Consider the following 20378-nt stretch of genomic DNA (forward strand, 5'->3'; position numbering starts at 1 on the left):
CGGGAATGGTGAAGGAAGAATTGATTTCTTTCATAATGATATTAGTTTGAAACCAAAGTTTAATTATACTCTTACAGTGATTTTTGGTTATAAAGACATTTTAAATCTCTACCCTGCATTCTGAATCATAAAGATGTATTTTATTTTCCCAACATCATATTTAGTAGAGCAAGGTTTCAATTCTGTTAAGATATGGTGCATGTGTGTCCTTATATATATATATATATATAGGATACACATGCACCGTATTGTCTTATATATATAATCATTCAAAGCTAGGCTTGTGCAAGTTGTTCCTAGTTTCTGATCCTGAGGTGCTTAGAGACCGGAAACAAGAAACTCTAAGAAGTGACCCAGACAGGCTCGACTTGGAGTAAATTTTATTCCTATACCTAACAGTATTGAGTACATTTCTTTTTGTTAATTGCAATTCATTCCCATAACCTCCTGTGTCTTGTGTGTATAATCATGTCGATAGCAACCAATTACTCTATATATTGTCCTCTTGTTGACCAAATGAAATTTCATATTGTTAATTTTATGAGATATTGATCACGATTTTAAGCTCTAATATGTACACTTTATTAGCTACTAAAATAGTTAGTGCTGATAGGATGCACTAGATGTGAAAGATAATGTGGGTTTTATGTTTATTGTTTAGCTTCCAGTTAGCTTTGATCAAGTAAATCTATGATCAGATATATTCCAGCTGTAATAATCCTGTTTTGTGAAGAATATAACTAAGACTATCTAAACCTATCATCTTGTGCAAGAAAGGTGGTGGTAATTTTCAAATTCTCATGTACAGAACACAAATATACAAAGATTTTCTGAAAATTCCCCAAAATAAAAAAAGTTTCGAGTGGTTACATGGGGTGCCTAAAGCAGAATTTTTCTGGCTGGTTGAGTGTCCAAATAGTGATCACTTATATTTAAATGTCTGAGGTATGAACTCAAAACCAGTTATTCCTAAAACTTTATTTTGTTAAGGTTATTACTACAGATATTCTATAGAAATTATTGTCAGCACTGATTTTCGCTACGTTTCGTATCAAGATGGTGCACCTGAGCACTGTATACAATAATTTCATTATTATTATTATTATATATAAGATGTCAGATGTAAACAATGAGCTTGAAGACAAAAACGGGTAATGAGTGTATATGCCATATTTCGGAGGGTTTTGCCCCTTCCTCAGCACCCATCTAACCCATTCTTGCCTCTGAACACATTGGTTATATAGTCACCGCATACAGCAGAGTTAAGTTAATGGATATCCCAATGTTATGAGATATTGATAATGATTTTTAGCTTTACATATATACACTTATTTATCGGTTGCTAAAGTAGTTAATTAGTGTTGATAGGATGCACTGTGTGTGTACCTACGAATCATTAAAATTCTTAAAACTGGCCCAAGTCTATATGTATGCGTGGTGGAAATGCATTGAGAAATATAATTTATCTAGGTTAGGTTAGTCTCTGGCGTCTTTCATTCTATTATTCAGAGAAATAATTTTAAATATTGATATGGTTTATGTAGCACACTTATGTTATACGCACACACACACACACTTTCTACACCACTTACAGCTATATACACAAACACACATTATGTATGTACATGGTGTGTAGGTATGTATATACCTGACAATGGCCAAGCAACTTTCTCTTGTGTTTATTGACCTAAATAAGTTCTTTTAACATACATCTGTGCTTTTCAATAGGAAAACAAACAGCTGTGAGTGAGAATTTGAGAATTAGCTGAGCTTTTATGAAGGAACTAAAAGTAGGACAAGTATTGTTCTATACAAGGAGTTTTTGGTCTTCATGTATGCTCATTAATGGTTCATTTTCTGTCCCTTTAACATCATCCTTTGACTAGCCCCCTACCCCAAAATTTTAGCTCTTATTCCTATAGTAAGAATTTTTAGTTAATTCAGGAACTGTAGAATAAGGTATAGATTACGGTATCAGGCGAGGGAGTTACTTCTGCTGCTGACACAATAACTCTCTAAGAAGGTATAGAATAGGGGTTCTCTACCAGGGTCCATATAAAATTTTGTTGTTAAAATTTATCTGCTATAAATTGGTTATATTTCCACAGTACATAAAATATTTAAACTTTTTTTTTTAAGAAGTTGTTCTTAATAATACTTAATTGTAAAAGTGTAATAGGATTTTCTAAACATCGAGAGACTATGAGGGTCCTGTTGAGTAAAATAGGAATCAAGGGCACAACGTGGTTGAGAACCACTGATGTAGGATGTACTTCATTTGGAAAGGCATGAGTTGAGTACGGCCAGATTGGATGTGAAGTATGAGATAAAGGAGAGTTTTGGTTGAGAGTGAGCTCAATAAATGACTGGTCAGTATATAGTAGAGTATATAGAAAGGCGGCGAGCTGGCAGAAACGTTAGCACGCCGGGCGAAATGCTTAGTGGTATTTCGTCTGCGTTACGTTGTGAGTTCAAATTCTGCCACGGTTGACTTTGCCTTTCATCCTTTTGGGGTCGATAAATTAAGTACCAGTTACGCACTGGGGTCAGTGTAATCGACTTAATACCTATGTCTGTCCTTGTTTGTCCGCTCTGTGTTTAGCCCCTTGTGGGTAATAAAGAAATAAGTATATAGTAGAGAGGGAAGGTGATTTCATTTGTCATATGGATCATGATGAAATGTTTAGAAATGAGAATGGATGCGAGCCAAAGATGCTCTGGTATGTCTCAGGATGAGACAATCCACAGTTGAAGTGCTTGGTGACGACATAGCTGTTTCAAAAACCTATTTTTTCACAGTAAGAAAATGAGCATAAATTTAAGGATTTTATTTTAAATGTTACTTTAGTTAATATTTCTCTTGTTGTGACTGAACACTTTTATTTATTTATTTTTCCAAGGTTAATTTTGAGTTACGACTAATTTGTTTATAACAATGGTTTTGTTCGTTAGTGGCGTTCTGAACCTAATTTCTTTTGTCTCCTTGTAGTTGAAAAACAGCATTTTACTGTTTTCAGTGTTTATTAATTGCAGCTGTACCTGATTAAAACATTGCTCGTTGTAGCTTCTGAAAATATTTCAGTGCAGATAAAGCAATGAATTAGCAAACAAAAATGTTATAAAGATATAAATATACAGTAAAAGCGTAATTTATAAGGACTGCTAAATAGTATTGAATGTAGATGTGTACTTTATTTACAGAAAAACCCTGCAAAAAACAAAAATCTTAGAAACATAAAAGATATTATAACATCCAGTACTGCATTCTTTTGCTTTTTGGGTGTTGCCAAATATTTTCATTCTATTTCTGTATTTTTATTTTAGTAGCTGGATAGTACATAGTAGTGAGCTAACACAATGTTCAATATTTATGATGTTGAAATAATCATCATCATCATCGTTTAACGTCCGCTTTCCATGCTAGCATATGTTGGACGATTTGACTGAGGACCGGCGAAGCAGATGGCTGCACCAGGCTCCAATCTGACCTGGCAGAGTTTCTACAGCTGGATGCTCTTCCTAACACCAATCATTCCGAGAGTGTAGTGGGTGCTTTTACATGACACTGGCACGAGGGCCAGTCAGGTGGTACTGGCAACGGTCACACTCAAATGGTGCTTTTTATGTGCCACCTGCACAGGAGCCAGTCCAGCGGCACTGGCAACGATCTTGTTCTAATGTTTTTTCACATGCCACCGGCACAAGTGCCAGTAAGGCGACACTGGTGACAATCATGCTTGAATGATGGCATTACATGCCACCGGCAATGAAGGCAGTCAACTGCTCTGGTAACGATCATACTCGGGTGGTGCTCTTAGCGCTCTGAAGAAAATTGTAAGGTGACCACACATCATTTATATATATATATATATATATATATATATATACACAGGGTTGGCCAGAAGTCACCTGACAGTAAATCAAAACCATTTAATTCCAAGATTTATTTATGTTTAACAACTGAATGAATTTGCTAAAAGCATCTAAATATGAAACATCATGAAAATCATTCAAACTGAAGTCCTTCTTGAGTGACATGTTTTTCCATTTGATTGAATTCAGAATTACAGATAGTATTTATGGAATTTTGATTTACCGTCAGGTGACTTTTGGCCAACACTGCGTGTGTGTGTGTGTGTGTAGAAACCTTGCCAGATCAGATTGGAACCTGGTACAGCCTTCTGGCTTGCCATTCCTCAGTCAAACTGTCCAACCCATGCTAGCATGGAAAGCAGATATTAAATGATGATGAAGAAGATGTGTGTGTGGGTGTCTGTAACTTAGTGGTTTGGTAAAAGATAATGATAAAATAAGTACCAGGCTTAAAAAGGAAATAGATATTGGGGCCAATTAGTTTGACTAAAATTCCTCAAGGCGGTGCCCCAGCATGGCCACGGCCTGATGACTGAAACAAGTAAAAGATACATTTCCCAGTTTGAATTGTATGTCAATCCCTTCAGACAGAGTTCTGCTGTTCACAAATGTCCCTTTCCTTTTATGTCCTTAAAACATGGTTTACTTTCGTGAGAACCGTATAGCTCTTGGTTGAGTGTCACTGTGCTAAACTATTATAATTAATTTAAAAGATTACCATATATCCGGCTTGTTAAAAATGCTTATTACAACATAAACCATATGGAAATGACAGTTATAAAGATAATGTCATCATATGATTTGTTGTTATATATATATATATATATTTCCTCCTTCATTAAAATAAGATATTGTATTGCTGTTATTTTAATGTCAGAAGATAAAATTGCAGCAATTTTTGGCAGATAAAAAAATTCTTGGAATTATAAAGTAGAATTATCTCATGTATTACATTGTATAGACCTGTCTCTTAACAGTGCAGATTGCTCCAGTGTAGATTCTAATCTACGTATATATGGTAACTGGGATTAAGCCAATACTTAGATGCTTAATATATCTAATTAGCTCATGATTGCTGCTTGGAAATGGTGATGTATAGTCACTGAAACTGAATATAGACTCCACTCACCCTGCATGTAGAGATTGCAATCAATTTGTTCTGTTAGAATTGCTTTTAATTTGCATTTAAAGTCAACTGTTGAGCTCTGTTGTATTAAACATCTGTTTACTTCTTAAGAACTGTTTAAATTATCTTAGAAAAACATTCTTATGTGGTTTATGACAGCTGTTTCAGAGTAACAGACCCCTGGAGCAGCCTAAATAAACTGTTACATTCTATTATGGCATTGAGTACTTTTTTTCCCCCCTATACATTAAAGTGTGTGTGTGAGAGCGAGCGAGCATAAAGTCAGGTATGAATGGTGAAGATATTTATTTTTCTATTTGACTTACATACATATAGTATTACATAACACTATACATATATCTAGGTATCTGAATGTAGGTTTGTGTATGTATTATATTTGCATGTGTATGTAAATATAAACATATACATGTTTGGGGAGTGTGTACAAGTAATGACCCATTTCATTACCTTTATTCATGTATTAATTTCCATATGTTTGCATCAATGTGTATATTGAGCCATATACAATATAATTGTATATTTACAAATTAATCCAAAGAAAGAATGCTGACTCCTCATATATATATATATATATATATATATATATATATATTTAACACAAAATTTCCTAACAACTTTATGTACTTTTAAATGATTTTTATCTCCATTTTGAATCAAGATGATTATTTCTGACAGGTGGGGTTAATGATTAAATTTAGAAAAGTTCAACTACAATTCTAGATTAAAACAAAATCCAAAAACTAAAACAGCTAATGATTTGACACTGTTAAGTGTAGATCACATGAGAGAAAGGTTAATTAGAAATTTCCTTGATGATTGAAAACTAATTTTCTACAAGCTGCTGCTGTTTAGCCCTAGGTTAGTCTTGATTAAACAGACCTGTGATCAAGTATTCAAGCTGTGATCATTCAGTTTTTTTTTCAAGTCAGTGTATCCAGAGCTACATTATTCTTGGCATGTATCATCTTCCCTTTTTTAAAAACAGTGGGGGAGATTTCACTGCTATTTCTAGCAGATTGAGGTTGGTGTTTTTATCCTTAGGTCAACCCTGATCAAGCAGACCGATAATCAAGGACATTTCTGCTATAATAATCAATCTATTTTAGTATGTACTATACAATTCAGTTTGTCTTTATTTAAGGTGTGGGAGGTGTAATTTAAGATAGGCTGATGTATTAAAGCAGTTGGTCTGTGGCACCTGTGTCTGATAATCCTGTAAATTCAATTCTACTACCTCCATGTTGCAAGTTTATAGTAATGAACTTGTATAATTCTGGCAAGTTGAGTGACAACAGAAAGGGCTCAAGCTGTGGTAGTTGCACTCGTGTACGTGATGTTACACCCCCATGGTGCTTGAATATTGTTTGGGTTTAGTACAGTGGTTTGTTTGTTTTGTTGTCATCTCTCACCTTATACTGAAGTGGTATCAAGTGTATAAAAAGCGCAGGAGGTAGGATGCAGCTGTTGAATGAAAACAGGCACTGGCTGCATTGTGTGTTTATTGCAAAAGCTGTTGTGCAGCTGCAATGTTGCTTCTGCAACTCTTATGGTGGGAGAGGAAAAAAAAAATGCAGAGACAAATATTGAAATTCTATGTTAACTCTATTGTAGAGAGCAAGCAAAAATTTAAAAACAGAAACACGTAAGATGATAAAGCTAATGATGGCGTTCAACATTTTATGATTGATGAAGATATTCTTGATAATTAGGTTGTGTGTGATTGTTGTGTAGTCCCACCCCACCATTCCTGACCGAACAGACCAAAACGCATTCTGGCTATGGTCAGCTTGTCTCTTTATTTTCTCATTTAAAATGATGTATTACAGCAGTTGGTCTGTAGCACCTGTGTCTGATAATCATGTAAATCCAATTCTACCTCCACGTTGCAAGTTTGTAGTAATGAATTTGTATAATTCTAATATACATCTGTTTTTAATTTTATCATTTACTTAAGACATAGATATTAGATTCAACTTTTTTAAGCTTTCTGTCTACAAATTTATAGACTTGGGAGGGCATTTATTTACTTTAAATTATTCTGCTATGGTGTTTGTTGTGGTTGGCGTTAGGAAGGGCATCCAGCTGTAGAAACATTGCCAGATAAAACTGGAGCCTGGTGCAGCCTTCTGGCTTCCCAGATCCCCGGTCGAACCGTCCAACCCATGCTAGCATGGAGAACGGACGTTAAACGATGATGATGATGATGAGAACACATGTTATCTTAACTATGAAGTGAAATTGAAGGCATAATTTTTGTTCATTTATATAATATACTGTTAGGGTAAGATCAACAAAAAAGTACTCAATCCAGTGAGAGATAAATATCATTTAATGTACACAGTACAAGGATATGAGCTAATACTTTCTTGCTTGGAGACACAAGGCGTGTTATAAAAACCTGCCTATACCCACATCTCCAAGCAAAAAACTATTAGTAGCTCATCTGGATGGTATATATATATATATATATATATATACACACACACACACACACCGTCCAACCCATGCCAGCATGAAAAACGGATGTTAAATGATGATTTTATATATATATATATATATATATATATATATATATATATATATATATGGTAATTGTAGTACTAAAAAGTTTTGCAAATTGGATTTTCAACAGAATTTTAGTTTATATAAACAAAGGTGCACCATAAAGGGAAAATAGCATGAAATTTACCAAAAGTTTGAAGAAAATTACAAAATAAAATGAATTTGCAAATGTATCCATAAATAGCACACACACAAAGAAAAATTAAAAGATTAATATAATGAAGCAGACTTTGTAACTACCCTACTGATTAAATTCAAATTTCAGCTAAATAAAATTTTTTGTAAAAATTGAAAACACAGTAAATTTTCAAATGAAATAATTTATAAAAGTAAAATCACACACACACACAATCATTTCTTTCATGGAAAATTGTAAAACATCTTCTCTGCTTAATGCAGTCTTAAAGAATGCATGTGGGGAAAGTTGTTTAATTTGATTGTCCACTTGGTGCTTTTCTTTACTGATGTTGGCATACTCCGCAGTCACTTGCAACCATCAGCTCTTTTTATGTAGATCTGTTGGATTCAGAGAGATAATCCTTTAACAGGCTTTTGCCTTTCTTCTAAGTTGTTCTTATGAACAGCCCATCCTTAATTGCATTGCAAATAGTTGCATCCCCTGCGTCCCTGGCAATTTAGTGTACGAATTGCATAACGAGTTATTAATAACTTATCAAGTTGGTAGACTTGATAAGAAGAAAAGGTAACAAGTATGGGGGGGGGGACTATCCCAAAGACAAATTTCCCAATATGCCATTACGAAATGTTGGATGATGTACATTTAGATATAGATATGTAATTTTACAAGTGGTAACTGGTAGGTTGGTAATGAAAGACCATGGAAGTTTCCAGTGCTAGTGGCTGGGGAGGAAATAAAAAGGTTAATGAATTGTCAAATTAATACAATTTCCAGCTTTTACTCCTGGTTACTTTTCTGCTGAGTGGTATATAATACCAAATTGGATTTCCATTATGGCTTTAAAACCACACCATATTTTTCACTCTGTTGCATAATCAGTAATATAACTCTACACTTATACAATTGTTTTCACACTTGTAGCAAAGAGGTGCCTATTTTTTTCATTATTATTATTATTAGTAGCAGTAGTAAACTTGTGAGAATTTTTTTAAAGACAATAATAATCATTCCTCTCAATTTTTTTTTTTTTAAATTTGGGGGCATTTTTGCTGTTTTGATTACTATTTTTAATTGTTTGACATATTTTTGAAATAAATGTTCTGCTTAATGGTTATTATGATAATGCGTGTAATATATCTTTTAAAAATATCCTGTATGGAATACTGCTTGATAATACTGGTATTATATATCGTAATCTATGATGATAAGCCAGATTTTACTTGGTGATAGAGCTGAGTGATAAAATGCCTTATTTCTTGGGTGTCAACCACCTCCCTAATTTTTTCAATTTTAGTCTTATAGATCACATCTCAACTGATCGACCAACTAGCAGTGATATTTAATTCTGAATTGCTTGAAATAATGCAATTGCTTTTTATAGCCAAATGTTTCAATTCGCAGAATTGTCAGCATGCTACACAAACTGTTTAGCAGCATTTTGTCTTGTCTTTACGATCTGAGTTCAAAATCAGTCAAGGTCGACTTTTCAGGGTCGATAAAATAAGTACCAGTTGAAGTACCAACTATCCCTATCCACTGAAATTACAGGCCTTATTACCTATAATAGAGAGAATTATTTACTTTATTTTGTATCACAACTGTCAAATAACCTGATAATACTTCCTGGTTGTCCCTTTCTTTTCTGTCTTTTGAATTTTCAGCTTTAGGATTACAGAAAATAACAGAAATTATAATTATGTATAATTATAGTCTCCCACACATACATTTATATACATACACATATACTTGTGCAGTGTCTTTGTTGTGTGTATCGAGGTAACCAAGTGTATATATCAAGCAAATCTCAACACGATCTCAACTACATTGTGTTCCAATGAATGACTTTAAGCCATTATTGAGTTGAGCCCAGACTTGTGTGTGTGTATATGTGTATAGATGTATGTGTATGTGTGTGTATATATTATACACACACTCTCTCATGCACTTAAACTAATATTCACTCATACACCTACTCTTATATACACAAGATGACTGTTTTAGGTACATTGCATAATTGCTAACTGATAGGATTTAATCTATCTCTTTGTAGTTTGTTGTAAACTTTAGTTTGTTTCTTCTATAGTAGATTTATTTCATTTGATTTCATCTTGGAGGTCTTTTCTTTTAACTCTTCTGATGGTCTTTTTGTGGTGGTTTAGTCTGCATCATGGTTGGTTACTAGGTTCGATAGACGGTCTTTTTGCTCAGTAAGGTGACTTCATTGCATTGGAATATATATCAAAGATTGGTTTTCGTTTGTAATTTACTTATTCTAGCAACTTGGACGTTTTTTTTTTTTTTTTTTGAAGACACAGAAAGTCCAATTGATTTACAGTTATCTACTACCCATATCAGGTTTAAATTCTGACTTGGCTGTCACCATCACTATCTGAAATAGTTGCTCTCTTGTCCATCCATACTTTATCATCACCATTCATAACTAGCTGTCACCACTACTCTCTCAAATGAATCACTGCTGTAGTCATCCATAGATTTCTGACACCATCACTGCATATAACTGTTACCTTAGTTTTCCAAATCTTGCTATCCCCACCACCTCAAATAGATGTCTTGCCATCCATACATTGCTTCTTTAATCATCCATATATTGCTGTCTTAACTATCCTTACATTGCTGTCACCACCCTCTGAATTTCTGTCTTAGCCATCCACATATTGCTGTTTTAACCATCCATATATTGCTGTCACTACCATGTTAAATAGTTATTTAAGCTTTTTGTCTCATATAGTTGCTTAGTCATCGATACACTGCCATTACAATAAGTTGGTGGTGATAATGTATGAGATATTGACCGTCAGCTTAAGGACAGTAAAGACAGCAACTCTTTCAGATGGCTCTAATAGTAATGTATGGATGGCTAAGACGACAATATCATCTCAGATGGTGGGCTAGCAGTGTATGGATGACTAACTCAGCTTCGCAAATATTTGCATTAACCATCCATACAATGCTATCACTGTCTCAAATAGTTGCTGCCTTAATCATTCTTACTTTGTTCTCATCTTCTCACATAATTGCCGTGTTAGTCATCTGTACATTGACTGTCATCACCATCATAAATAGTTGCTGTCTTGGCTTATCATCTTTACTATCTCATTGTTCTTTTTAATCTTTACTGTCTCAACGTAGCCAGAGTGTCATTTTCTTGAGTTTGAGGATATTGAAAATATTTTAATTAAAGGAATTTAAATAAGTGTGGTAAATTATTATAATTACATTACCAGACATGATATTATCTTTTCTTTTTTTGGATAATTTAAATAAAAACTAAACAAATTGGCAATTAAAAAGGAAGTTACTTTTTTTTTTTTATTTATTTATGAAAATCCTTAAGTTGCGATATCAAGCTTTCTCCTAAAATATTTTTGTTTAATTAAAATCTCCGACTTATGATTGTTGACATTCTTGTAATCTAGCCATATTCTTCTTGCAACCAGCATTTTTTCCCTTCTAAATTCGGTAATAAGTATTTTCCCCTGAAAGAATTTGCCTGGATTTTTTTTTCTTAAATGAAACCTCTTGTTGTAGAGATTATGCGATATCTACACTAACTTAATCTTGTCCTTAATTTCCTTTCTTTTTAACATGCACCTTAACATATTAAATCTCTTAAACATAAGTTCACAGAAAGTCATTATAGCTTTAGGAAAAAACCATTTCACAATTCTTTTGGCCAATATTTTTTTTCCTTCTTAATCTGCTTAAATTGCTTTTGTTGTTATTTTAAAAAAATTTTTGCTGTAGTGTAAATTTAACAGATTTATTAATTTATTATTACGAATCTCTCTAGATTTAATTCCCTTTTGTTAGCTTTTAACACCCTTTAGTGCCTTGACACCTGTTTAGAGGTTTTTTACCTTTTTGCCCTTCTTTGGACTCTGACCATGTCGCTGTGTTTGTGCTGATTCATCCCTTTTATTCCACAGATCACCATCCCCTGAACCAATATATAATCATGAAGGGAAACGGTTAAACACCAGAGATTATCGTACCAGGAAAAAACTGGAAGAAGATCGTCATCGGTTGATCCAACAGGCGTTTGAGTTGAATGCTGATTATAAACCCCCAGCAGATTACAAGTAATAATCTGTTTGTCTTACTACAACTAATTAATTTTCCCATCCTGTAAAATAATTGGTGCTAGGAAGGGCAACCAGCCATAAAAATCCCTGCTAAAATAGACGGAGCTCGGTGCAGTCCTCTGGCTTGCCAGCTCCTGCCAAGTTGTCTAACCTATGCCAGCATTGAAAATAGATGTTAAATGATGATGGTCTTCATCCTCATAATGATTTACAATGTATATTCTCTGCACCACTTATTCTTAGCATTGTTTCCTTTCCAAAAGTTTTCAAAGAGTTGCAGGCATGACTGTGTGGTAAGAAGATTGCTTCCTGACCATAAGGTTCAGGTTTCAGTCCTAATATGTGGCACCTTGGGCAAGTGGTTTCTACTATAGCCCCGGTCTGACTGAAGCTTTTTGAGCGAATTTGGTAGATGGAAACTGGAAGAAACTTGTGTATGTATGTATATATATGTGTGTGTGTGTGGTTATATGACATTATGTAATAGTTGTAATTCATTTCCAACATTCTGTAAGAACATACCTAGCCATGGGAGAAATATTTCCTTGCTTGGAAACAGATGAGGGTTAGTGACAAGAAGGCCATCTGTCTCAGCATTTGACAGGTTCTTTATTTCACTGACCCTAGAAAAATGAAAAGCAAAACCATGTCCTTCCTCTCATACTATTGTTTAAAAGAAAAAAAACAACACAAAAAGCATTGAGCATAGGTGCAGGTATGGCTGTGTGGTAAATATGGAAGAAATAAATATAAAACAGTAATATTATATTATCTATGAAGTAATTAATGTGTTAAGACTCTTATCTCCTAATTTGTTCTCTTTCTCATCCAGGCCACCAATTGTCCGAGTCAGTGATAAAGTGATGATACCACAAGAATTACATCCTGATATCAATTTTGTTGGTTTGTTAATTGGACCTCGTGGAAACACTTTGAAAAATCTTGAAAAAGAGGTAATTTTGCTTTCTGGACGTCATGAATATGCTGCTTCTTGTCTACTAATACTGAAAAGTAACAATAAATAATGTAGTTTTACAACTTTATAATATCAGAACTTTGCGAAATAAGATCAAATGACATGGTTTCATAAGAAAGTTTAATCTCTTTGCCACAATTTCTTAAAGAGTTGAATAGCTATTAGTATTAATTAAGAAATCTTCTCCTTCACATTTGTATAAGTATTTTACTCCATGCTCTATTCATTCCATGAATAACTCTATTTTGTAGACTGGTGCCAAAATTATTATCCGTGGCAAAGGTTCAGTGAAAGAAGGTAAAATTGGAAGGAAAGATGGCCAACCCTTACCTGGAGAGGATGAACCTCTGCATGCCTATGTCACTGCACATAATCCAGAAAATGTTAAAAAGGCTGTTGAAAAGGTAAACTTTTTTCTTTTCTTTTTGCAAAGTTCTTTCTCTGTCTGATTGACACCTGTCCCTGTGTCTCTTTTTGCCTCTTACAGATCTTTGTCTTTTCTCACTTAGCCACCTCTACTCTGTTTCCACTCTGTCCCTTTGCATCCTCTGCTCTGTCTCCCCTCTTGTCTCTCAACAATTTTTGTCCCCTGCTCTTTTGTTTTCTCTTCATCAACTCGATTGTTGTTCTACTCAGTGTTGTAAGCCTGCTGAAGCAATATTAACTGTAGATTAACTCATCATCATCATTTAGCGTCCGCTTTCCATGCTAGCGTGGGTTGGACGGTTCAACTGGGGTCTGTGAAGCTGGAAGGCTTCATCAGGCCCAGTCAGATCTGGCAGTGTTTCTACGGCTGGATGCCCTTCCTAATGCCAACCACTCCGTGAGTGTAGTGGGTGCTTTTTACGTGCCACCCGCACAGGTGCCAGACAGAGCTGGCAAACGGCCACGAACAGATGGTGCTTTTACGTGTCACCGGCACGGGGGCCAGGCGAATCTACAAAGACCTTTCTCGTCAAGTATTTTTATTATTTTTATTTTTCCAATTTATTTTCAGATCAAAGAAATAATCCGCCAAGGAATTGAAGTCCCTGAAGGACAGAATGACTTGAGACGACAACAGCTTAGGGAACTTGCTCTCCTCAATGGCACACTCCGGGAGAATGATGGTCTTGCGTAAGTAAACATTTTTAACTCTGAATTGGTTCAGGATTTTTATTAATTGTTTGGAAAGAAGTTTGTTTCCTCTCACCTTTCATTTTGAGATATTGATTTACCTTTTATTAAATTTCGTTTTTTATTCAGTAAATTGAAACAGCTGCAGCAGGCACAGACTATTATCACCAACACTATTATATGTTCAATATGTGCAGGTACAGGACATTTAGCTCAGGACTGCAAACAGAAGAGGTATTTTAGTTATTTTATTATTTTGTGTATGTATGTTATGTAATATATATATATGTGTTATGTAATGTATGTATGCAATGCAATGTATGCGATGTGCGTGTGGTGTGTGTAATGTATGCAATGCTATGTATGTATGTAATGTAATGTATGCAATGCAATGTATGTTATGTGTGTGTGGTGTGTGTAATATGTAATGTATGCAATACAATGTATGTGATGTGTGTGTGTGTGTAATGTATGCAATGTAATGTAATGGATGTGATTGTGTGTGTGCACGCGTAGTGTGAGATATGATGTCATTGATTTGTTACGACTTGTGTATTTCTTTGCTGATCTCTTCACATTACTGCTTCTCAACTCTGAAAACATACATACATTACACTCTACACACACTCTTTGACACCCTTCCAGCAACTCCAGGTTTGGTGGAGTTCTCCAGCCCCATAAGACAATTCACCTAGGAGGAACCCTCTCCAATGTAAAACCTACAACTTGCTAATCACCGTAGCTCTCTTAGGCCCCTAAGCCATTATAGTCAAACCCCATGTCTTAGTGAGATACAATTACACAGACCGATTCTCACTTGAAAACTATTAAGCGCAGCCAGGAAGAAAACCCTTGTGGTATCAAAGATCAGTTTATATAACCACTTGAGGGGTGGGTCACTTTCTCATGATCCTCGGACATAAAGAAACTGCCATCATATATTTGGAGAATATACAGGAAGCCAGTCACTATTTGTGTGGGCGATGTTAGCAGACAACGTTTTCTATGTTTAAGTTTGAAAGTTGTCATACAGCTATGGTACGACCACGCTTGGAATTCGCATCATCAGTTTGGAACCCCTATCTTGCTCAGAACATTGACCTCCTGGAATCTGTCCAGAGACGTGCAACCAAACGCATTCCCTCCATCAGACACCTACCATATTCTGAGCGCCTTGTTTCCCTGGGCATGGATTCACTGAAGCTCTGGCGTCTGGCGACGGACTTGGTAAACACCCACAAAATTATCAACCACCTCACCAACAACACTGAACACCTTTTTGATCTCCATGTGTCCAACACACGTGGACATGCCTACAAAGTCAGAAAACAACACAGCTCCCATGACTTTCGGAAACATTTTTTCACGCTCAGAGTTGCTGAAGCATGGAATAAACTGCCTGCGTCAGTTGTTGACTGCCATGACACTGCATCCTTTAAGGCCCTCATGCTTTCCGAAATCCGCCGAAACTACACCTGATTATATATACACTTTAGATGAGTTGTAGTGCACCTGAGCACTGTACACAATTATTATTATATTATTGGTTTGTTGTTTTCTCTTTCAGACCTGGGGAACCAATCAGAATCCAGCAGGGATCACAAGCAGACAGAGCTAAGATGGACAGTGAGGTAAATATTTCCACTAATAACGACTGTTTCAACTACTTTTTTGTTATGGAGATGTGGTACTTGATTTCCATTGTAAATTTGATAGCAGCTGATTTAATTTTAAAGCAGTTTTTTTTCCATTTGTTTGTTTTACACTTGTTTTCCTGTTTGCATGGATGAGACAAATATATTATCGCAGCATTGTTTTATGACTGGATGTCCTTCCTATCACTTAACTTTTACCTGTTTTCCTAGTAAGGGGAAATGACTCATGGTTATTTCACACATCTCCCTTAAGTGCGAAGCTTGGGGAGAAATTGACCAGCAAAGTGACAGTTGTGGAGCACATGTGTAATCACACACACACACACGCACACATAGAGACTTCTTGAAAACACTTACCCAAAGCACCATGCAGTGGGACTGAACCTGAAACTACTTGATTGGAAAATGAACTTCTTAACCACACAGCCATGCCGGCACCAGTGCTTGTAGTATATTTCCACCCACATGTAATGTCCATAGTAAGACACCTGGGCTTGTCCCCCCCCCATCAAGCTTCAGCCCCTCAACATCTAGCAGAGAACTATTGCTCCTCCTTTTCCTCTCAAATAGTATCTGCCCCCATTTAGTGAAGGAGGCTTTTTCCTCCTTCCTGTTTTTTGTGCTGTATTCTCACCAATACCCTTTGTTGAAATCTTCACATGGGGTAAAAAAAAAAACATTTTAAAATTTTCATGTAGGGATATGATGTCACTGAACTGTTACGACTTGGGTATTTCATTGCTGATCTCTCCAAATTACTGCTTCTCCACTCTGAAAACAATGGATGGGAGGCAATATATCTTCTTGTAGGGATAGGTGTTAGAGGATTTATTGGAACCAGGGCACACTTGATGCTCTGGAGTCTTGGACTAGCTGAGAAGGAAACAAAAGATTCTCCTCCTCCTAACATCCATTTCCCCTGCTGGCATGGGTTGTACTGTTTGATCAGAGCTAGCAAGCTGCACCAGGTTCCAGTCTGTTTTGGCTTGGTTTCCACAGCTGGATGTCTTTCCTAACACCAACTGCTTTACACAGTGTGCTGGGCTCTTTTTTATGTGGCACCGGCGTAGGTACTAATACATTTTGCTGTCACAGGTGCTTTTTACCTGACACTGGCATGGGTGCAAAGGGCTCTTGCAGGCCAATCCTCATCAGTAGGGGGAGCGGCATTAACACTTCTACTATGGAGGACAGGCTTTCCTGAGTACAGCAAGCCACCAGATATCTCAGTCCTTAAGGCAGCGAACTGGCAGAAATGTTAGCACGCCGGATGAAATGCTTCGCGGGATTTTGTCTGCCACTACGTTCTGAGTTCAAATTCCACCGAGGTCGACTTTGCCTTTCATCCTTTCGGGGTTGATTAAATAAGTACCAGTTACGCACTGGGGTCAATATAATCGACTTAATCCATTTGTCTGTCCTTGTTTGTCCCCTCTGCGTGTAGCCCCTTGTGGGCAGTAAAGAAATAAGATATCTCAATCCTTTGCCATTTCTTCTGTAAGGTTCAATGTCCTGAGATCATCTTTCAATACTTTGTTCCATGTCTTCTTGGGTCTTCCTCTTCCAAGAGTTCCATCCACTTTGAGTGATTGGCATGTCTTCACAGAGCTGTCGACATCCATCTGCGTCACATGACCAAAAGACATTGCCAGAAGATTGTTGGAAGCCACTGAAGCCATTACACCTGTCTCAAGAGAGAGGATGAGTGGTGCAGCAAAAACGAGCATTGAAGATGGTAGGGACATCCAGTCCAGAGTTGCAACATCGCATTCAACAAAGCTTGTGCTGTTGTATGGGAGTTTTATTATATCCTACATTAGTGGGTAGCCCCCACTAGGCAGCTGTGGTGTCACTAGTGGAAGGGATCAAAAACCTTCAGAGCTGCTTCCCTACCTGAGATAGTCACTCCTGCATTCGGAGGCAGAGTACAGCAGCACCCTTAACACACAGGTGTTTACCTTAAAATACTCCACTGCAGTTGAACTCACTTCATATTTGTTTGTGTGTGTGTGTGTGTTCAATTATTTTCTTTTTGAAACAACTAATGTCTACATATAATCCTTATTTCTAGTATATGTCACTGATGGCAGAACTTGGTGAAGGACCACCACCACCTCAGAAAACACCTCCACAACAGTCAAACATTCAACAGGGCAATATTCAGACATTCAATCGACCACCTTTTCATTCACAACCACCTCCAAATCCAATGGTAAGTCATTATAACTCTTATGTATAAAGTTACTTTTTTTTATCACTTGAGTTTGAATATTATTGAGTATATATTGGGAGATTATGTTGTATAGAATGCTACTAAATGTATGAGAATAGTTTGGACAGTCACCAGGATTGTTCTTGTATGTGTCATATATGTGCATCTTCATCATCGTTTAACGTCCGCTTTCCATGCTAGCATGGGTTGGACAGTTTGACTGAGGGCTGGCAAACCAGTTGGCTGCACCAGGCTCCAATCTTGATCTGGCAGAGTTTCTACAGCTGGATGCCCTTCTTAATGCCAACCACTCTGAGAGTGTAGTGGGTGCTTTTATGTGCCACCAGCACAAGGGCCAGTCAGGCTGTACTGGCAACGACCTCGCTTGAATCTGTTTACACATGCCACCGGCACAGGTACCAATAAGGCGACGCTGGTAACAATCATGCTTGAATGGTGTCTTTTACGTGCCACTGGCACGGAAGGCAGTTAGCCACTCTGGCAACGATCACGCTCAGATGGTGCTCTTAGCACGGGGCACATAGTATATATTTAAGATCTTTACCATATATTTTCAAATTGGGTACTGGTGGTTAATATTTGAAAATGTTGAACAGACTAGCTTATTAGGTGGGTAGTTAATGTAATAGTACTGTGCACCAGTAGTTAATGTAACATCTTTCATGGAAATGATATTTACCCTCATTGTCATTTAATGTCCGCTTTCCATGCTGGCATGGGTTGGACGGTTTGACTGAGGGCTGGCAGGCCAGAAGGCTGCGCCAGGCTCCGATCTGATCTGGCAGAGTTTCTACAGCTGGATGCCCTTCCTAATGCCAACAACTCCAAGAGTGTAGTGGGTGCTTTTTATGTGCCACAGTCAGGTGGCACTGGCATCGCCCACGATTGAAAATATCAATTTGTCCAGATAGTGAGCATGTTGCGGTTCTTAAATGTCTCCTAATGTGTTGATGGAAGTTCTCATTTTTTTTTTTACTCCTTTCAGGCTTTGAATCCTCCATGGCAAGCTACACCTCAACCTCATAAACCTCCTCACATGGTTACATCATTCCAAAATCAGCCCCATGCAAATAATGCAGGCCCCCAGCCACAGGGTGTTCCCATACCTCCTAATCATACACAGAGCTCTCAGTATCCTCCTGGAGTGCCACCTCCGCCACCGCCTCCACCACCTCCACCCAGCTTGTTCTCGAACCCTCAACAGTTGCCACCCTGGCAGCAGGGCATACCCTCAGGACAGAACCCACAGACTTCATCAAGTGGTGTTGGTAAGTTTTTTGGTCTTTTTTTTTTAAGATTTTCATTTTCATTTCTTTTTTTTTAAGATTTTCATTTCTATAACTATGGTTATAGGCGCAGGAGTGGCTGTGTGGTAAGTAGCTTGTCTACCAACCACATGGTTCCGGGTTCAGTCCCACTGCGTGGCACCCTGGGCAAGTGTCTTCTACTATAGCCTCGGGCCGACCAAAGCCTTGTGTGTGGATTTGGTAGACAGAAACTGAAAGAAGCCCGTCGTATATATATATATATATATATATATATATATATATGCGTGTGTGTGTTTGTGTGCCTGTGTTTGTCCCCTAGCATTGCTTGACAACCAATGCTGGTGTGTTTATGTCCCCGTTACTTAGCGGTTCGGCAAAAGAGACCGATAGAATAAGTACTGGGCTTACAAAAGAATAAGTCCCAGGGTCAAGTTGTCGATTAAAAGGCGGTGCTCTAGCATGGCCACAGTCAAATGACTGAAACAAGTAAAAGAGTAAAAAAGAGAGTACTATCCTTCCTAAAAAATAAAAAACAAAAACAGATAAACAGCTCTTGTTTCTCTCATTTGCCTGTCAAATGGGACACTTTTGGTAAGTAGAACTAGATGGTAAGTAGCTTGCTTACGAACCACATAGTTTCGGGTTCAGTTCCACTGTGTGGCACCGTGGGCAAGTGTCTTCTACTATAGCTTTGAGTGGATGTGGTAGATGGAAACTGAAAGAAGCCCATCATATATATGTGTGTGTCTGTTTGTCCCCCCAACGTCGCTTGACAACCGATGCTGGTGTGTTTATGTCCCCGTAACTTATGGTTTGGCAAAAAAGACCAATAGAATAAGTACTAGGGTTACAAAGAATATCCTGGGGTCAATTTGTTCAACTAAAGGCAGTGCTCCAGCATGGTTCAGTCTCACAGTGATTTCTATTATAGCCTTGGAGCAACCAAAGCCTTGCGAGTGGATTTGGTAGATGGAAACTGAAAGAAATCTGAATACATTTATACATATTAATGTGTGTGTGTCTTTGTGTCTGTGTTTGTCCCTCACCATCACTTGACAACCGGTGTTGGTGTGTTTATGTCCTTATAGTTTAGCTGTTCAGCAAATGAGACCAATAGAACAAGTACCAGGCTTGAAAAAAGAAGAAAAATTACTGGGTTGATCCATTCAACTAAAAAAAATTTTCAGGGCAGTGCTCCAGCATGGCCACAGTCTAATGACGGCAAAGGTAAAATAAGATAAGCTAGGCGCAGGCATGGCTATATATATATATATATATTTATTGGCTGTATAGTGACAAGCTTGCT

General features: G+C 37.0%; 1 protein-coding gene and 1 long non-coding RNA gene across 3 annotated transcripts in view; both read left to right on the plus strand.

Moving 5' to 3' along the window:
• The window catches only part of LOC115224192 (splicing factor 1), a 65127-nt gene that overhangs the window by 38818 nt on the left and 5931 nt on the right, over positions 1 to 20378 (plus strand). For both annotated transcript variants that reach the window (XM_036513286.1, XM_029794948.2), the window contains 8 exons: positions 11669 to 11821; positions 12657 to 12777; positions 13052 to 13204; positions 13798 to 13916; positions 14046 to 14150; positions 15484 to 15547; positions 17643 to 17783; positions 18790 to 19072. In XM_036513286.1, the coding sequence (XP_036369179.1) occupies positions 11669 to 11821; positions 12657 to 12777; positions 13052 to 13204; positions 13798 to 13916; positions 14046 to 14150; positions 15484 to 15547; positions 17643 to 17783; positions 18790 to 19072 (1139 nt within the window). The remainder of the gene's footprint in view (positions 1 to 11668; positions 11822 to 12656; positions 12778 to 13051; positions 13205 to 13797; positions 13917 to 14045; positions 14151 to 15483; positions 15548 to 17642; positions 17784 to 18789; positions 19073 to 20378) is intronic.
• Positions 1074 to 3209, plus strand: LOC118767912. Its single transcript, XR_005003825.1, has 2 exons — positions 1074 to 2385; positions 2636 to 3209. It is a non-coding gene; the product is annotated as an uncharacterized LOC118767912 (long non-coding RNA).

The sequence above is a fragment of the Octopus sinensis genome, linkage group LG25 (genome assembly GCF_006345805.1).
Source record: "Octopus sinensis linkage group LG25, ASM634580v1, whole genome shotgun sequence".
NCBI classification, from domain to species: Eukaryota; Metazoa; Mollusca; class Cephalopoda; order Octopoda; family Octopodidae; genus Octopus; species Octopus sinensis.